The sequence below is a fragment of the Chelon labrosus genome (genome assembly GCF_963514085.1).
Source record: "Chelon labrosus genome assembly, chromosome: 24".
NCBI classification, from domain to species: domain Eukaryota; kingdom Metazoa; phylum Chordata; class Actinopteri; order Mugiliformes; family Mugilidae; genus Chelon; species Chelon labrosus.
Window position 1 is genome coordinate 3,571,760 of NC_140357.1, and position 14,003 is coordinate 3,585,762.

At 49.1% G+C, this 14,003-nt stretch overlaps 1 protein-coding gene across 1 annotated transcript in view; it reads left to right on the forward strand.

Annotated features, from left to right (window-relative positions):
* Positions 1 to 2,173: 2,173 nt before the first annotated feature.
* The window catches only part of unc80 (unc-80 homolog (C. elegans)), a gene marked incomplete at both ends in the record, with an annotated part of 32,596 nt that continues 20,766 nt past the window's right edge, over positions 2,174 to 14,003 (forward strand). The window contains 18 exons of the mRNA XM_084574383.1: positions 2,174 to 2,265; positions 2,547 to 2,595; positions 2,912 to 3,068; positions 3,430 to 3,773; positions 4,252 to 4,375; positions 4,456 to 4,520; positions 4,805 to 4,947; positions 7,066 to 7,339; positions 7,421 to 7,555; positions 7,624 to 7,840; positions 8,232 to 8,372; positions 8,725 to 8,993; positions 9,083 to 9,412; positions 9,499 to 9,630; positions 9,924 to 10,071; positions 11,911 to 11,961; positions 12,430 to 12,578; positions 13,635 to 13,798. Of these exons, the coding sequence (XP_084430509.1) occupies positions 2,174 to 2,265; positions 2,547 to 2,595; positions 2,912 to 3,068; positions 3,430 to 3,773; positions 4,252 to 4,375; positions 4,456 to 4,520; positions 4,805 to 4,947; positions 7,066 to 7,339; positions 7,421 to 7,555; positions 7,624 to 7,840; positions 8,232 to 8,372; positions 8,725 to 8,993; positions 9,083 to 9,412; positions 9,499 to 9,630; positions 9,924 to 10,071; positions 11,911 to 11,961; positions 12,430 to 12,578; positions 13,635 to 13,798 (2,984 nt within the window). The remainder of the gene's footprint in view (positions 2,266 to 2,546; positions 2,596 to 2,911; positions 3,069 to 3,429; positions 3,774 to 4,251; positions 4,376 to 4,455; positions 4,521 to 4,804; positions 4,948 to 7,065; positions 7,340 to 7,420; positions 7,556 to 7,623; positions 7,841 to 8,231; positions 8,373 to 8,724; positions 8,994 to 9,082; positions 9,413 to 9,498; positions 9,631 to 9,923; positions 10,072 to 11,910; positions 11,962 to 12,429; positions 12,579 to 13,634; positions 13,799 to 14,003) is intronic.

A 14,003-nucleotide genomic window follows, 5' to 3' on the forward strand; every position in this document is an offset into this window, starting at 1 on the left:
GGACGTGACATCATGATCACCAGAAGTTGCCATGCCAACCGAGCAGAGGCGGAAGTATGGGCGTGTCATCGATAGCGCGGCTCCGCCTCCGCCTGGCTCCACTCTCGGACCGTACTGCGCAGACTCTGGCTCCAAAGTCACAAGATGGCGCCGCCCACACCCCCGGGAAGACGGCATCATTTTGGCTAATGCTAGGAAGTGGGGACACGTTGTCCGTATCTATACAGTCTATGGTTTGACGTGCTAATCATGCTAGGTTGTCTTTCCAGTTTTACTGTTCTGCGTAAAATAGGATGTCAGGAGGTATGGTTGTACATGTACGGAAACCAAGCTTGCAAATACTTAAAACAACATCGATTGTCTTGCTGTCGACAGTGTTAAAATGATGGCATACATGTACATTTTCAGTGGTTTGCAAAGGGCGCTTACCCATTTTGACCATTTACTTAACATAATGTAATCATAACAATCGTATTTATATGAACTTCTGTATTTTAATCATAAAAACGTAGTGGGCCTGATGAATAATTTGTTTTCCTACCCTGCAAACGTATAGCCAGCTAGCTTAGAGCAAAGCTAGCTTTAGCATTTACCAGTGGAAACTCCTGAAAGATAGCTGATCCCAAGGAAGAAATGGTCTTGGTCAGAGATTTTATGTTTTTACCATAGACTGTATTTTTTTACGTGATGTCAATGTGAATTAAAGAGACGTGCTAAAAGAGATGTATATATTACTTGGCTTTAGAGGAAAAGATAGGCTAAATTAGCTTAAAACAAGGCTAGCTAACGCGGTACAGAGCTAGCTTGAGTAGTTGGCGAGCAGTGGCTTCAGGAAGGTTACTGATTCCAACTAAGAAATAGTCCTAACAATCCTACAGACTTTACATTTTTGCATTCAGGCGGAAGCGGTAGGCATCTTTTTTAACAGACAAAATTAACATCAGCATTCCTTGGTGTTTTCCAATAATTGTGATAAGCTAACAGAGGTTAGCCCACTGCTAGCTTCATATGCTTCATATTTAAAATAACACAGATGGGTGCATTTCACCACGAAGGTAATACTGCTAACTGAGTAAAACATTACAATAAATTAATTAAAATATCTTAATGCTTTCATGGAATATTTTCTTAGTAGGAATTAATGTTTTTCACTCTTTCTGTAACACGAATGTTACTTTAAATTTGCATCAGCAGTAGTATAAAGGTAGCTAGCATTAGCTAATAATTAAGCTAGTAGTTTAAAAATGAATATTCAGCTTTTTAGGATTAATACTCTGCTTTCCACACAAAATAACATTTATACATTTGCTCCTTCAGTTTATTTATTCTTTAAAATATATGCATTTTGTGTGAGTCCAGTTGTTTTTATTAACGTTTTGAGGTTTTCTTCTCGTTGGGTACGTTTTACTTTCTACACTGAGGTTAAATAACATGCTGCTCTCTTGTAGATAAAAGTAACCTGTTTTATATAAGGTAATTTCAAATTCATTTTTATTGCATTAATAATACGTTTTGACAGTAATGCACTTCCACTTTAGCGCAGTATAATTTGATATTTTATTGCGGCTTTATTGAAGCTTTATTGCCGGATTATTAAACTACCTGTTGATAAGATTCACATGGGGGATTAGCCGTGATTTGAATGCAGCATTTGGATACGGCTCGGCTTGTTCTTGTTTTTCTGTTGTTTTTTTGTTTTTGTTTTTTTTGCAGCAGGTTGTGTTTCGGACATATGCGCCGCGTTTCTGTGCCACGGCGAAGCCAGTTCGCGGAGGACAACATCTGGCGCAGCTGCACACTGCGTCTTTAAGCGCCGCCGCCGATAAATTAGCAGGCTGATCAACTGTCGCTGTCCGGTGAGGGAGGTGCTGAAATCAGAGCTCCTTCTCTTCTCCCTCACTCCCCTTACCTCTCTCTCTCTCTTTCTTTCTCTCCCTCCCCCTCTCTCTCTCTCTCTCTCCCTCCCTCCCTCCCTCCCTATCTCGGTGTTGCCGCCGATCGACACTTGCAGCCATTTTACGCAGGAAGGAACCCAATCATGTCGTGAGCTCGCCGGTTTACCTGGGCACAGCCAGCAGCAGCAGCAGCAGCAGCAGCCGCCGCCGCGCGTCCCGGTGGTCGCACACAGGCAGAGGGGGGGGGAGGGCAGGAAGGCGGGCAGGTCCGGGCGAAAATGGTGAAGAGGAAGAGCCTGGATGAGAACGAGCCGGAGTGCGGGAAGGGAATACCGTTCCCCATCCAGACCTTCCTATGGAGGCAAACCAGGTTAGTGTGGGAAATGATAACAGGTGTTTGCCATGGCTGGGGATGAGGAGGAGGCACGCCTGACACGTGAAAACACGCCCGGATTTGATCCAGACAGGCGTCAAAATAGATCAGGGCGCAACAGTGAGTGAGAAACCGTGTCACTGCCTCAATGAAGGAAGCTGGGGAAACTGTAATAGATGCAGATTGTATGATGTGTAAAAACATAAAAATAAAGTGTGCCGGATAAATCGAGCGAGCCAGCTGCGGTGAAGTGACTCATTTTGTTTTGTATTTTTCAGTGCGTTTCTGCGGCCGAAGTTGGGGAAACAGTATGAGGCATCTTGTGTGGTAAGTCATTTCATAATGCCATGTGCGTGATGAGGGGAAATAATCGCTCCCCTCCCAGTAATCTGTTTTTACCTTAATGCACCTGCAAGTGATTTTCCACTTAGCAAATTAGTTTTTGCTTCCTCCTATTAGGCGGCAGCTAGACCTTTGGAAACTCGTGTTTGTAATCGCCCCTTCGGACCTAAACAGAGCTGCCACTGTCCCTCCCGGAGGGCTTGCCTTGCTTGAGGCCGTGCGGGACGTTTATTCAAAGAAAGAGGCTTCAGTTCCCCGGGCTGATGTCTCTCTTTTTCCTCCCCTCTGGCCGCCTCCCCAGTCTTTCGAGCGGGTGCTGGTGGAGAACAAGCTCCACGGGCTGTCGCCGGCCCTGTCGGAGGCCATCCAGAGCATCTCCCGCTGGGAGCTGGTCCAGGCGGCCCTGCCCCACGTGCTCCACTGCACCTCCATCCTGCTGTCGAACAGGAACAAGCTGGGTGAGGACGCGCGGGACACGCTTTACCGTCACCTCGGGCGTCGGGCTGACAGCCTTGTAACAGCTTATCCTCATTCGACAAAACACAAAACCGATGTTCTTTCAGCTACTGGACACATAGTCGCAGTCACAGCCACAGTCCAATGTGAGACTGCTCTCTAAGTAATGTTTGGATCTGACATTTTCTGCATGTTCAAGGCGGTAAACCTTAATGCTTTTAGAAATCATCTAATCTTTTAACTAAAGAATCACAAGAAGCGATAAAGCACCACCCACTCATGCACTCAACCTTCACACTGCCCATTCATCACCTCACCAAACACCGCTGAACATTAACCCTCCGACCTTCAACCTCCCGACAGGTCACCAGGACAAGCTGGGCGTCGCCGAGACCAAGCTCCTCCACACGCTCCACTGGATGCTGCTGGAGGCCGCCCAGGAGTGCAACCACGAGCCGAGCCTGGGCCACGGCTGGTCGGCGGGCAGCAGCAGCAGCAGCGCCTTCCTCCAGCCGGTGGGGAACCAGGGCTCCTCCCCGGGGGCCCCCGGCTCCGTCTCGGGCTCGGCCCTCGGCGGCTCGGGGCCCCAGCGCGGCAGCTCCCTGCTGGAGGAGGACGAGCACACCCGCACCAAGCTGTTCCACAAGAGCATGGCCACGGTGGAGCTGTTCGTGTTCCTGTTCGCGCCGCTCATTCATCGCATAAAGGTCCGTAGGAGCTGATACAGAATGCAATCGAGCCAAAACTGCGCAGTCGAAGTCATTACTAGCGAATCAATAATTTCTCGTGGAGATATTTGTAGATCTCAAGAAACTTCAGCTGACTTCCTTAGTTTCATGCTAAAAATATTCCTATATTTGCGCGTACACTTACACTCAGGGTCACCCTCTGCCTATTGATCTGTGTGTACTAACAGATAAAGGGTCGGGTTACAATACTCCTGGGATTGCACCATGTTTCCCAACTGTACAATGAATTGCTGTGTCTTGTAAGTGATCTTGTCATACAGCTGTTTAGCTTGGGCTAGAACTCCTACACCTTTCCTTCAACTTGGATGTCAGCGCCCTCAAATTAAGGCTGTACTTTACCCTATATAACTATTATATAACTTTAATCTTTTCAGTTAAAATGAAATGTGTCAGTGTCCAAAAATACGTGTGCCTCGCTTTATTGCACGTTCTCCAGGAGTCAGATCTGACCTTCCGATTGGCCAGCGGCCTGGTGATATGGCAGCCCATGTGGGAGCACCGCCAGCCCGACATCCCCGCCTTTACCGCCCTCATTAAGCCCGTCAGAAACATCGTGACAGGTGAAGATAATCCCAGACGAAGACCTAATCTGTTTGCTTCGCAATTAAGACGTGTAATCTGCTGTGCCTTGTCTCGACAGCAAAGAGGAACTCCCCAGTCAACAACCAGTGCAGCCCCTGTGGATCTGGCAACCCGGGCCCCATGGTGAGCCTTTTTTTCAGATCTCGTCAGATTCCACTTCCCTCGTGTTCAGGCAAGAGGCTTTTTTTTTTTTTTACCCCCCTCCCCTTTTCAGCGCTCCCTCCGGGCCTGGCTGCTAATTTTCATTAGCGGCAGCCGTTCGGGAGCGTGGTTAGCCGGGGTCAGGACGGAAACCTCGCTCCAACCTCAGAGCCTTTAATTATCAGGAAGTGTCTGCCTGTTAATCTACTCATCTGCAGTATCTGTCCATCTCTCTCCCTCTCTCTCTCTCTCTCTACCCCCCCCAGGGTTTCCAGGTGGTCTGCGAAGCCGCCCAGTCGGATTCCTCCTCCCCCTCTGCCGGGGAGCAGAGCTGTCGTCGTGGTAACTCGGTGGAGAAAGGTGGCCCTTCCCAGCAACCCCCACCGGTCAAAGGCCCCTCCAAGAAAAAGTGAGCACTGTTATTCAGTTTTCAAGAAGCAGCGAGGCGGTTAGCATTCGGTTGCGTTGTAGATCTTTTGATTTGGGGATTATGTTGAAGCTTTGAGGCCACTCCGGGCTTGATATTGTGCAGGAGGAGGGTCAGATGTTTCAGAACAAGCACTTGCAGATCCGTAAGTGAGTGGAAAACGGCCATGAATGAATCAGATCTCAGGGGTGCAGCCAAGCAGCGCAGAAGTTCAGCGATTTACGCGGGACCCGCTCTGACACGGAGCCGGTGCCGTCCTCTTGTTGATGGCTAAACGCTCAGCCCTGCGGCGGCGGCGCGGCTCGCTCCACTAGCTCGTGAAGAGCTATACGAATAGCTCCTCCTTCCCCCTGTGTAATGTGTTGCTCTAAGCAGCGCTGTCTCCTCAGTCAGCCCACACACACACAGCCCTTGTCTAGCTTGAGCATCACCAGACCCATCTGACATTTGCCCACATAACCAGGGTAATTACGCTGAAGTAATGTGCTACATGTCTAGTGCTGGCAGTGTCCCTGGCCTGGCACGACGCGGCCTGGCTCGACCGGGCCTGCCCACGGCAAATCTGGCATTGTTCTGTCTAAAATCAGTGCAGCCCGAGTGTCGGAGAACAGCAAATTTAAGGTATTGATTCTGGTTTCGTTCGGAAAAACGGTTAAAGCGAGGCCGCGCCGGAGTTATTTTTAAGTTCGTCGCGGCAGTTTCTGCCGTCGCCCCGAGTCACGTGGCGTGGGAGGAGGCGAAGAGCGGCTCGCAAGCCGTCCGCTGCTCATCCGAGCTCGTTCTGACAACCGAAGAAATCGTTCCGACGCTTCCCGTGATCCTTCTGACAGCCAGCAGCTGAATGAGCATTCAAATGAGCCTGAACCCCCCCCCCCCCCCTCCCCCCCAGGAAAGCTATATCCTCACACTCTCAAACACCAAAGGGTTTTCTGAGCAGTCACATGGTAATGCGGGAAGCGAGGGATTTATCCCCACTGTTTCTCTGCACACTCAACAAAGGCAGATTAATTGCTTCCTTTATGTGTCGGCAGTGGGAACTCCGGCTGCTGAGGACGGTGAGCTGAATGTAAATGTTGGATTTCTGCACTATATATATATATATATATATATATATATATAAAACTGGCCCTCGCCGGCAGCTTTATTTATATTCACATCTGCTCCTCAAGCTCCTGCACACCGGCCCCAGACAAAATCATTTCCGGGCACCAGGTTCCTGTGGTTAATGCGGCTCGCTCATCCTGTGGCGCCGCATCCCGCGCCTCTCAAGAGCTGCTGCTTGCTGATGCTGAGGCAGTTTCCACGGCAACCGCTGCTGCATCCCCGCTACCGCATGGAGTCGGGGGCTGGGCCCGCCTGCCCCTCGGATGGCTTTGGGGGGGGGCGGCTGTCGTCACTCGGTCTCCGTGGCAACCTGACAACAGCAGTAGGCAGGGGTGTGTGTGTGTGTGTGCCGGGCAAAACGGTGAAACATGATCCAGCCTCCCTCTGCTGTCCGCTCTCAGAGTGATTCATGTTGCTATCGACCACCTCTTCTTGCTCCATTTATTACGACGGCGAAGATTAAACGCCTTCCTCTGAGTCCCTCGAACTGATATCAATACGTTCCCTACTCGGCTTGCAGCGGCCCGTTCGCTCTGCAGCCTCAGCCAACCGCTGACCTTCATTCCAGCTTATTTATAGTGGACTCACGTAGGCTCCCTCTGTCCCTGCTGCTCTCCCAATGATGCTGAAGGGGGGCTCTGCCCTTGTTTACCATCCTCCTTTGATGCATTATTAATGAAGCCGTGTGGCGGGACTTGATGACAGGCTAATAAAACAGGCGAGGACATAATATAGAGTCAGCGTTCGTAGTTATTTGGCAGCGAAGACAAAAACAAGCAAAACGCTACAATTTGTGCTGCATTTTGACAGCTCTTTCTTGATTTCCCAGTTCAGCTACACGTTAGGTCACGTGTTCCATGTTTGCTCCAAGCTTCGGGCAATGCAGAGGAAGTGGAGCCTGCTGTGAAGTCAGTTAGCAGCATGTTATACGGGTGCTATACGTTTACGTCATGGTAAACGTACACTGTGAAAAGTTTAACTGCGATGACCTTCCAGGACTTCGGCCCCCGCCGGGCTGCCGGCATCCCTGGCCCAGCGGGCGCGCTACGCCACCTACTTTGACGTGGCCGTGCTGCGCTGCCTGCTGCAGCCGCACTGGACGGAGGAGGGCGTGCACTGGGCCTTGATGTTCTACCTGCAGCGCCTCAGGCAGATCCTGGAGGAGAGACCCGAACGCCCGCCGGAGCCCCTGGTCGCGCCTCTGCCGCGCCCGCGCAGCAGCTCCATGGTGGCTGCGACGCCCTCGCTGGTCAACACCCACAAGACGCAGGTAGGCAGGAGGAAATCCAGCCCATGGTCCCGTTTCCTTGCCTTCATGTCGTTTATTTGTGCCCTGTGCTGTGTTTTGCAGGATATGAGTCTGAAATGCAATGAAGAGGGAAAATCTCTGAGCACAGAGACCTTCGCGAAGGTGTCCCTGACGAACCTGCGGCGGCAAGCGGTTCCCGATCTGGCCTCCGACCTGGGAATGAACATCTTCAAGAAGGTTTGACGCTCACAAACACATGCTAACATGAAAAGATCTGCATTATACAAGCTGTGTTTTTGTTTCAGTTTAAGAACCGACGTGAAGACCGGGAGAGAAAGGGCTCCATCCCTTTCCACCACACAGGAAAGAAGCGGCAGCGTCGCATGGGAGTTCCGTTCCTGCTGCACGAGGACCACCTGGACGTCTCGCCCACCCGCAGCACCTTCTCCTTCGGGAGTTTCTCGGGCTTAGGAGACGATCGTCGTGCTCTGGACCGCAGCGGCTGGCAGGCCACCATCATGGGTAGGCAGAGCTCATAATGAGGACAGTTTGCATGCCACCAGTTGGCAGTCTTGCTTCCTCTCCCCTAAGCTTTGGTGAGTCAGAGGATTCTGTCTGGGTCTGGCTGTCGGCTAGTGAATTAGGTCAGTTCATTAGCATTTGTATTCAGTGTTAGCTCTCGCTGAGAAGTGTGATTAAAATGCGCTCAAGGCGCAAAGACATTTTTATTATTATCCAGAGTCAGTGACTTTTTAAAGCCTCATTTCCATGAACCCAGCGGACCGTTTCACCAAACTGTTATATATTCATGAGCGGCATCTCTTTCCTCCCCGAACAGCTTGCGTTTTCCCTCTGTGTGTTTTTGTACCCGTGCCTTTTTCTGAACACGTTCATCTGTTGCGTCGCTTTCCAGGCAAGTTCACGCGGAGGGGCAGCACGGACACGGCTGCGGACGCGGACAGCCTGAGCGCCAAGCACTCGCACTCCCACCACTCTCTGCTCCGAGACATGCCCGACCACTCCAACAGCCACAGCGACAACACCGTCAAAGAGGGTGAGAGGCGGAGACGGGCTTTGATATGAGCGAGTCAAGCCCAAGAACGTTAAAAAATAAAAATTTCCAGTTTGTTTATAGCAAATTAAACGAAGCACAACAAAGGGAGGACAGATGCTGCTGGCTCCGTTGAGGCCTGACGAGCAGAGCAGAAGTAGGACAGGATTATGTAACGGAAATACTGTTGTGACAATGCTAATTTACAAGTAAATATCAGCGCTGGCTTAAGATTTGTCTTTCAAACTTCTGAAACTGCACATTTCCCACTCTAGAAGGCAGACACAGTGATATGAACACCCAGACCTCATCACCTATTACCCAAGAAAATCATTATTTCTCCCGTTGTCCGCAGTTCGGTCTCAGATTTCCACCATCACCATGGCGGCGTTCAACACAACGGTGGCGTCCTTCAACGTGGGCTACGCCGACTTCTTCACCGAGCACATGAAGAAGCTCTGCAACCCCGTGGCCGTGCCCGAGATCCCCGTGGAGCCGCTGGCCTGTGCCAACCTCCCGCGCAGCCTCACCGACTCCTGCATCAATTACTCCTGTCTAGAGGAAGGGGAGAACATCGAGGGGACCAATAACTTTGTGTTGAAGAATGGCATGCTGGACCTCACTGTGAGTGATCCATAATTCAGCTGACAGACTTTATGGCTTTATGGTCCAATTCATTATCTCTCTCCTATGTCTATATCCTTCTGATTTAGGCTGTCCTGCGGGCTCTTTACGCCGTCCTCAGCCACGACATCAGCTCCAGGATCTGCGACGTGGCCCTCAACATCATCGACTGCCTGCTGCAGCTGGGCGTGGTGCCCGACATGGGCAAGAAGCTGTCCAAGCCCGACAACAAGGAGAACCAGGAGGCGCGAGCCAAAGACCCGTCCGCGCAGGGGCTCGGAGGAGGCGCGCAGGGGGGCGGTTCGATCGCGGGAGCGGGCGGAGGGGGAGATGGAGGTGGAGGAGGAGGCGGGAGCGGCGGTGGGAGTGGTCAAGGGAGCAAGGATGACGTGAAGAATAACAAGGATAATGATAAAAAGGTATTGTGTACTTGTAAGCAGGTGTAAATGCGGGCTGTATGTTTAAATATATCAACGTGTCTCGTTCATCCCTTTGCCCTGAACAGGAAGAGGGCTCTGGCTTCAGCCCCCACCGCCTGGCTTTGACCATGCTGATAAAGATAGTTAAGTCTCTGGGCTGTGCTTACGGCTGTGGCGAGGGCCACCGCGGGCTATCAGGGGATCGGCTCAGGATGCAGGTCAGGCTCTTTCCTTTGTGTTTAATTTCAGTTTCCACAAATCAGCACAGTTTCTGATGATGACATGGATTCATTTTCTATGAATTATTTACTGTGCTGCTCCTTTACTTCGATAAAAATTTCATGAAACTGAAATTAATCCTGTGATGGCGCAGTTTCTAACTTCAGTAAGACTGAGAACCAATGAAAAGGGATGAGAATAGCATATTTTTGTAAGGAAACCCATCTTATTACTGAAAAAAAGCAAACAAACTTTTTTTTAATGGCTCCCTGTCCAAAATCTTTCCTTTCAGGCTCAGAGCTGCCTGACCAACCTGTATAAGCTGGACAAGCTGCAGTTCCGTCAGACTATGCGCGAATACGTCAACAAAGACTCCCTCAATAACATAGTGGACTTTCTGCATGCACTGCTGGGCTTCTGTATGGAGCCCATTACTGACAGTAAGTGTATGGTGTGTGTGTGTGTGTGTGTGTGTGAGTGAGATGCAGATCCTGACACACAAAAAAAAAAATTGCTGAAGCGCTGATAACAAATATAGAAATAGGTTTGGACCAGAATTTGAACTACGCTGGTTTTAAATGCCTATAACGATAAGGTTAGGGATAATGCTGCAAAAATATATCCTGTACAGTAGAGCTATAACTAATAATATTTTTTTTATTATTAATTATTTTTTTTTATTTTTTTTTATTATTATTTTTTTTAAGATTTTTTTAATTAATCGATTAATTGTTTAGTCTACAAAATGTCAACAAATACAAAAGTTCACAGTGCTTTAAGAGAATGCTAACATGCTCCGGTTTAGCAGGTATGCTAGCATGTTCACCATTAAGCGTGTTTGCAAGCTAATGTGTTAGCATTTTGTCATAGCCTATTAGCTATATTGCTGTTGCGCATTCTCATCAGCTTCAGCAGTGCTAACTAACCGATGCTCGCATGCTAACAGGCAAAACAAAGATGCTGAACATGCTAACATTAACCTAAACCTTCTGAGCATTACATCGTCATTGTGAGCATGTTAGCATTGGACGAACCGGTTGAACCAAAGTAAATAACAAATTCACATCTGCTAGTTCCCATGAAACAGCGAAGAGTCTATTTCAGAATAGTTAAAAACAGAACTACTAGAGAGGCCACTCCCACCGTGAGAAGGTCTGCTCTGATTGGTCAGCTTCAGCGGCCTGCGCAGACACCGCCCATAATTGTTCAAACAGAAAGACAAAGCTGGCAGTGATACTGGTGAAGGAGAGACGAGGAGGAAGGGTGGGACGTGAAAATCCAAGATCGCATCTTATTGCATGTTAATCTAGGCCACGCCCCCTAGTGCAGGATGAGTCATCGACATTTTAAAGTAGTTTTTCAGGAAATGGAGGAGGAAACTCTAAAATACAATTAATAATACTTACAAAACTACTTTTTTTTGTCAGTTTAGGAGCAGATACTGGTCCGTAGATGACGATGACGTGAAATTTAATTTCCTTTGGACTTCTGCACTTTGTCCTGTGGAGACATGTGTCCCAGATTTCATTGGCTCAAACCACTTCCCCTCACGATCTTAGAAATCCAAGCAAAATTTTACTTTTTTTTTAATTTGATAAGAGGCTTAAACAATTAATCGATTTCCAAAATACACACACTCAAAGGTCTAACGCGGCCCCATTACGGGACAGTATGCCATAAAAAGTTTGACAAAGCTGAATTGTACTGCCGCTGTCTCACTCCGCACTCCGACTTTGCATTCCAGCGCTGTCTCTGTTGATATATGTGTTTTTTCCCCCCTTCCTCCTTCCACTCCGTCTCCGCTTGTCCGCGTCCCCTTTTTGTCGTCCTCCTCCTGCTTCCATCCTCCTTCTTTTCCTCCATCCACTACAAACGAGCCGACTCCTGCCTTCCTTACTCACTCATCCATTCTGTACACTTGCCAATCCAAAGCTTTACCCATTACATCTCTGCTCAATCAGTGGTTTTATCGCTGAGCATTGAGACACATCGTACATGCCAATTCAGTTTTGCACTGACACCTAAAGTGTTTGGTTTACGAGTCATATAATGTGCAATTGGCAAGTTACTGAACCGATGAGTGTTTTAAATCAGAAAGTGAACACCTTGTTTAGTTTTGCTGTGTGTGTGTGTCATTTTTGAGCGTGTCAGTCTGTGTGTGTGCAACTCGGGTTCACCTCCAACCCGGAGGTGGGGTGCCACGTCCTTTCTGACACCACCGACATGTCTGTGCTGGCCTGATGTCAATCAACTTGTGCCCCGCCTCTTTTCTCTTGCAGAGTACGGCAGTGCAGGTGAGAGGTCCAGGAGGGCGAAAAAAAGAAACATCGGTAGATACACATGATCAATAATCAATAACAGTCAATAACATTAGCGATAAGATGAACATACTCACCCGATCAGACCCTTCCCTAGGCACCGCTTTCATTGCTGCACCCCTCACTCTGTGCGAAAGTGACAACCTCGCCTGCGACTCCAAAATTTATCATATTTTTTCTACAGAAGTTTTATCTGACTGGACCAAGAGAATAAGCCCCGGCTATATGTATTTAAAGCAGGCCTTAGTCACTTGCATGTATTCCTTACTCCCTACCTAGAATCCTTTTCAGTTTGCTTCTTCCCCATATGCTTTTTATGACCCTTTTTCCTTTGCCCCCCCCACCCCTTCCCTCCCTGTTGTATGGGCTCACTGTTTTATATTCAAGCTGCTCAGCTGTCAATAATTGTTCTCCCCCCCTGATAACTAAACCACCTCCTGTGTGATCCGTGGTCTCTCCTGCTTCCCCCGTTGCTTCCAGACAAGGCGGGCTTCGGCAACAACTTCACCACGGGGGACAACAAGTCCGTGGCCCAGAATATGGAGGCGGTGGTGGTGGGCTGCATGTTTAAGTCCCTCATCACCCGCTGCGCCTCGACCACGCACGAGTTGCACAGCCCGGAGAACCTGGTACGTGGTGTGGAAATTGTCATGCGCCGTATGTAATAACATGTTACTTAATCTGACCTTATTGGCAGTAAGCTAAGTAAGCTAAAAGGGGTCAGACTAGTGTCAACTTTGCGGAACACATCTGTTCCTGGGCAACTTAGTCCCACCTTATAGGCCGTTTGGACGTCTGCGTGAAATTGACTCAGAAGCTACGGCAACAGCGCAGACTATACGCAGACCCTAGCGCCGTAACTGACGCGCACCTTCCCAAAAATGTAACTACACGCCGCAGCGACGCAGGCCACAAGAGCTGTGATTGGTCCGCTTGGTAGTTGCGTGGTTTCCGCTTTAGTATTTCTCCGTCTCCGCAATTTTCGAATTGATTGTTTTGGATCAATAAAGATAGAACACATCGAGGACAGGCTAACACAGGAAGTTCGGAGATACAAACATTTGTACTTCTCGTCTACGGCGAAATTTCTGCGTAAGTCGCCATTGTTGAAAGTGAAGCAGGAAGTAGAAACAAAAATTAACCCGACTGGCAAAAAAAGACAGTGCCACCTAGTGTTTGGGTGGTGTTTTTACACGGTGAGCCAGACTGACGAGCTAAAAAATTCTTAATTTGTATCTCTAAAAAAAATACCTGCTATTCTGCTATGTATTCAGTCAAAGCTAATCTAAAACAGTGCGTGCAGTCTTGCTAAATCTTCTCCGTGACTCATCTGAAGGCGGTGAAGTACCAAGTCCTCCTCTCTGTGGTGCCCCGGAACGCCTTAAGGCTGGCGTGACTGGCGTACGTTGGCGGGAGATGACACACTTTTCAAGGCAGGCTTTATCATGGCACAGAATCAAAGGCCACCCACTCACAAGCTGGAGCTGGTGCTTTGACAAAGCCTGCTCCTGCCACACCACGCACATGTATCGCGTGCGTGCAAAAACACACACAGGGTACGACGTCAAGCGCCAAGCAATTCTGATTCTAGCTGTCAGTTTTTTTTCTGTGCCGTCCCCTGACACGCTTTCTCTCACTCACACATCCCTCGCTCTCGCTGTGCTTCTCACTTCCTTCCTCCCCAGGGTCTGTACTGCGATATCCGCCAGCTGGTCCAGTTCATCAAGGAGGCCCATGGAAATGTGTTCCGCAGGGTGGCACTGAGCGCGCTCCTGGACAGCGCGGAGAAGGTCACCGCCACCAAGAAGCCCGACGACAAGGAAGAGTCAAAGCAGCCCGGGCCGAGGAGGTACTTCAAAATGTCTGGCAGCAAACATTTGTTAAAAGACTCAAGAATTCTCCCTTCCTGACAAATCAGAGCTACGCTTCTCATCACTGCTTGAATTCTTTTATTTCATTCTTTTGTTTTCTGTCTTGTCCGCATCTGTCCTTTCTTGCTTGAGTGACTGTTCTTGTGTCTTAGAGTAATATCACACCCACCACACTTGAAAACT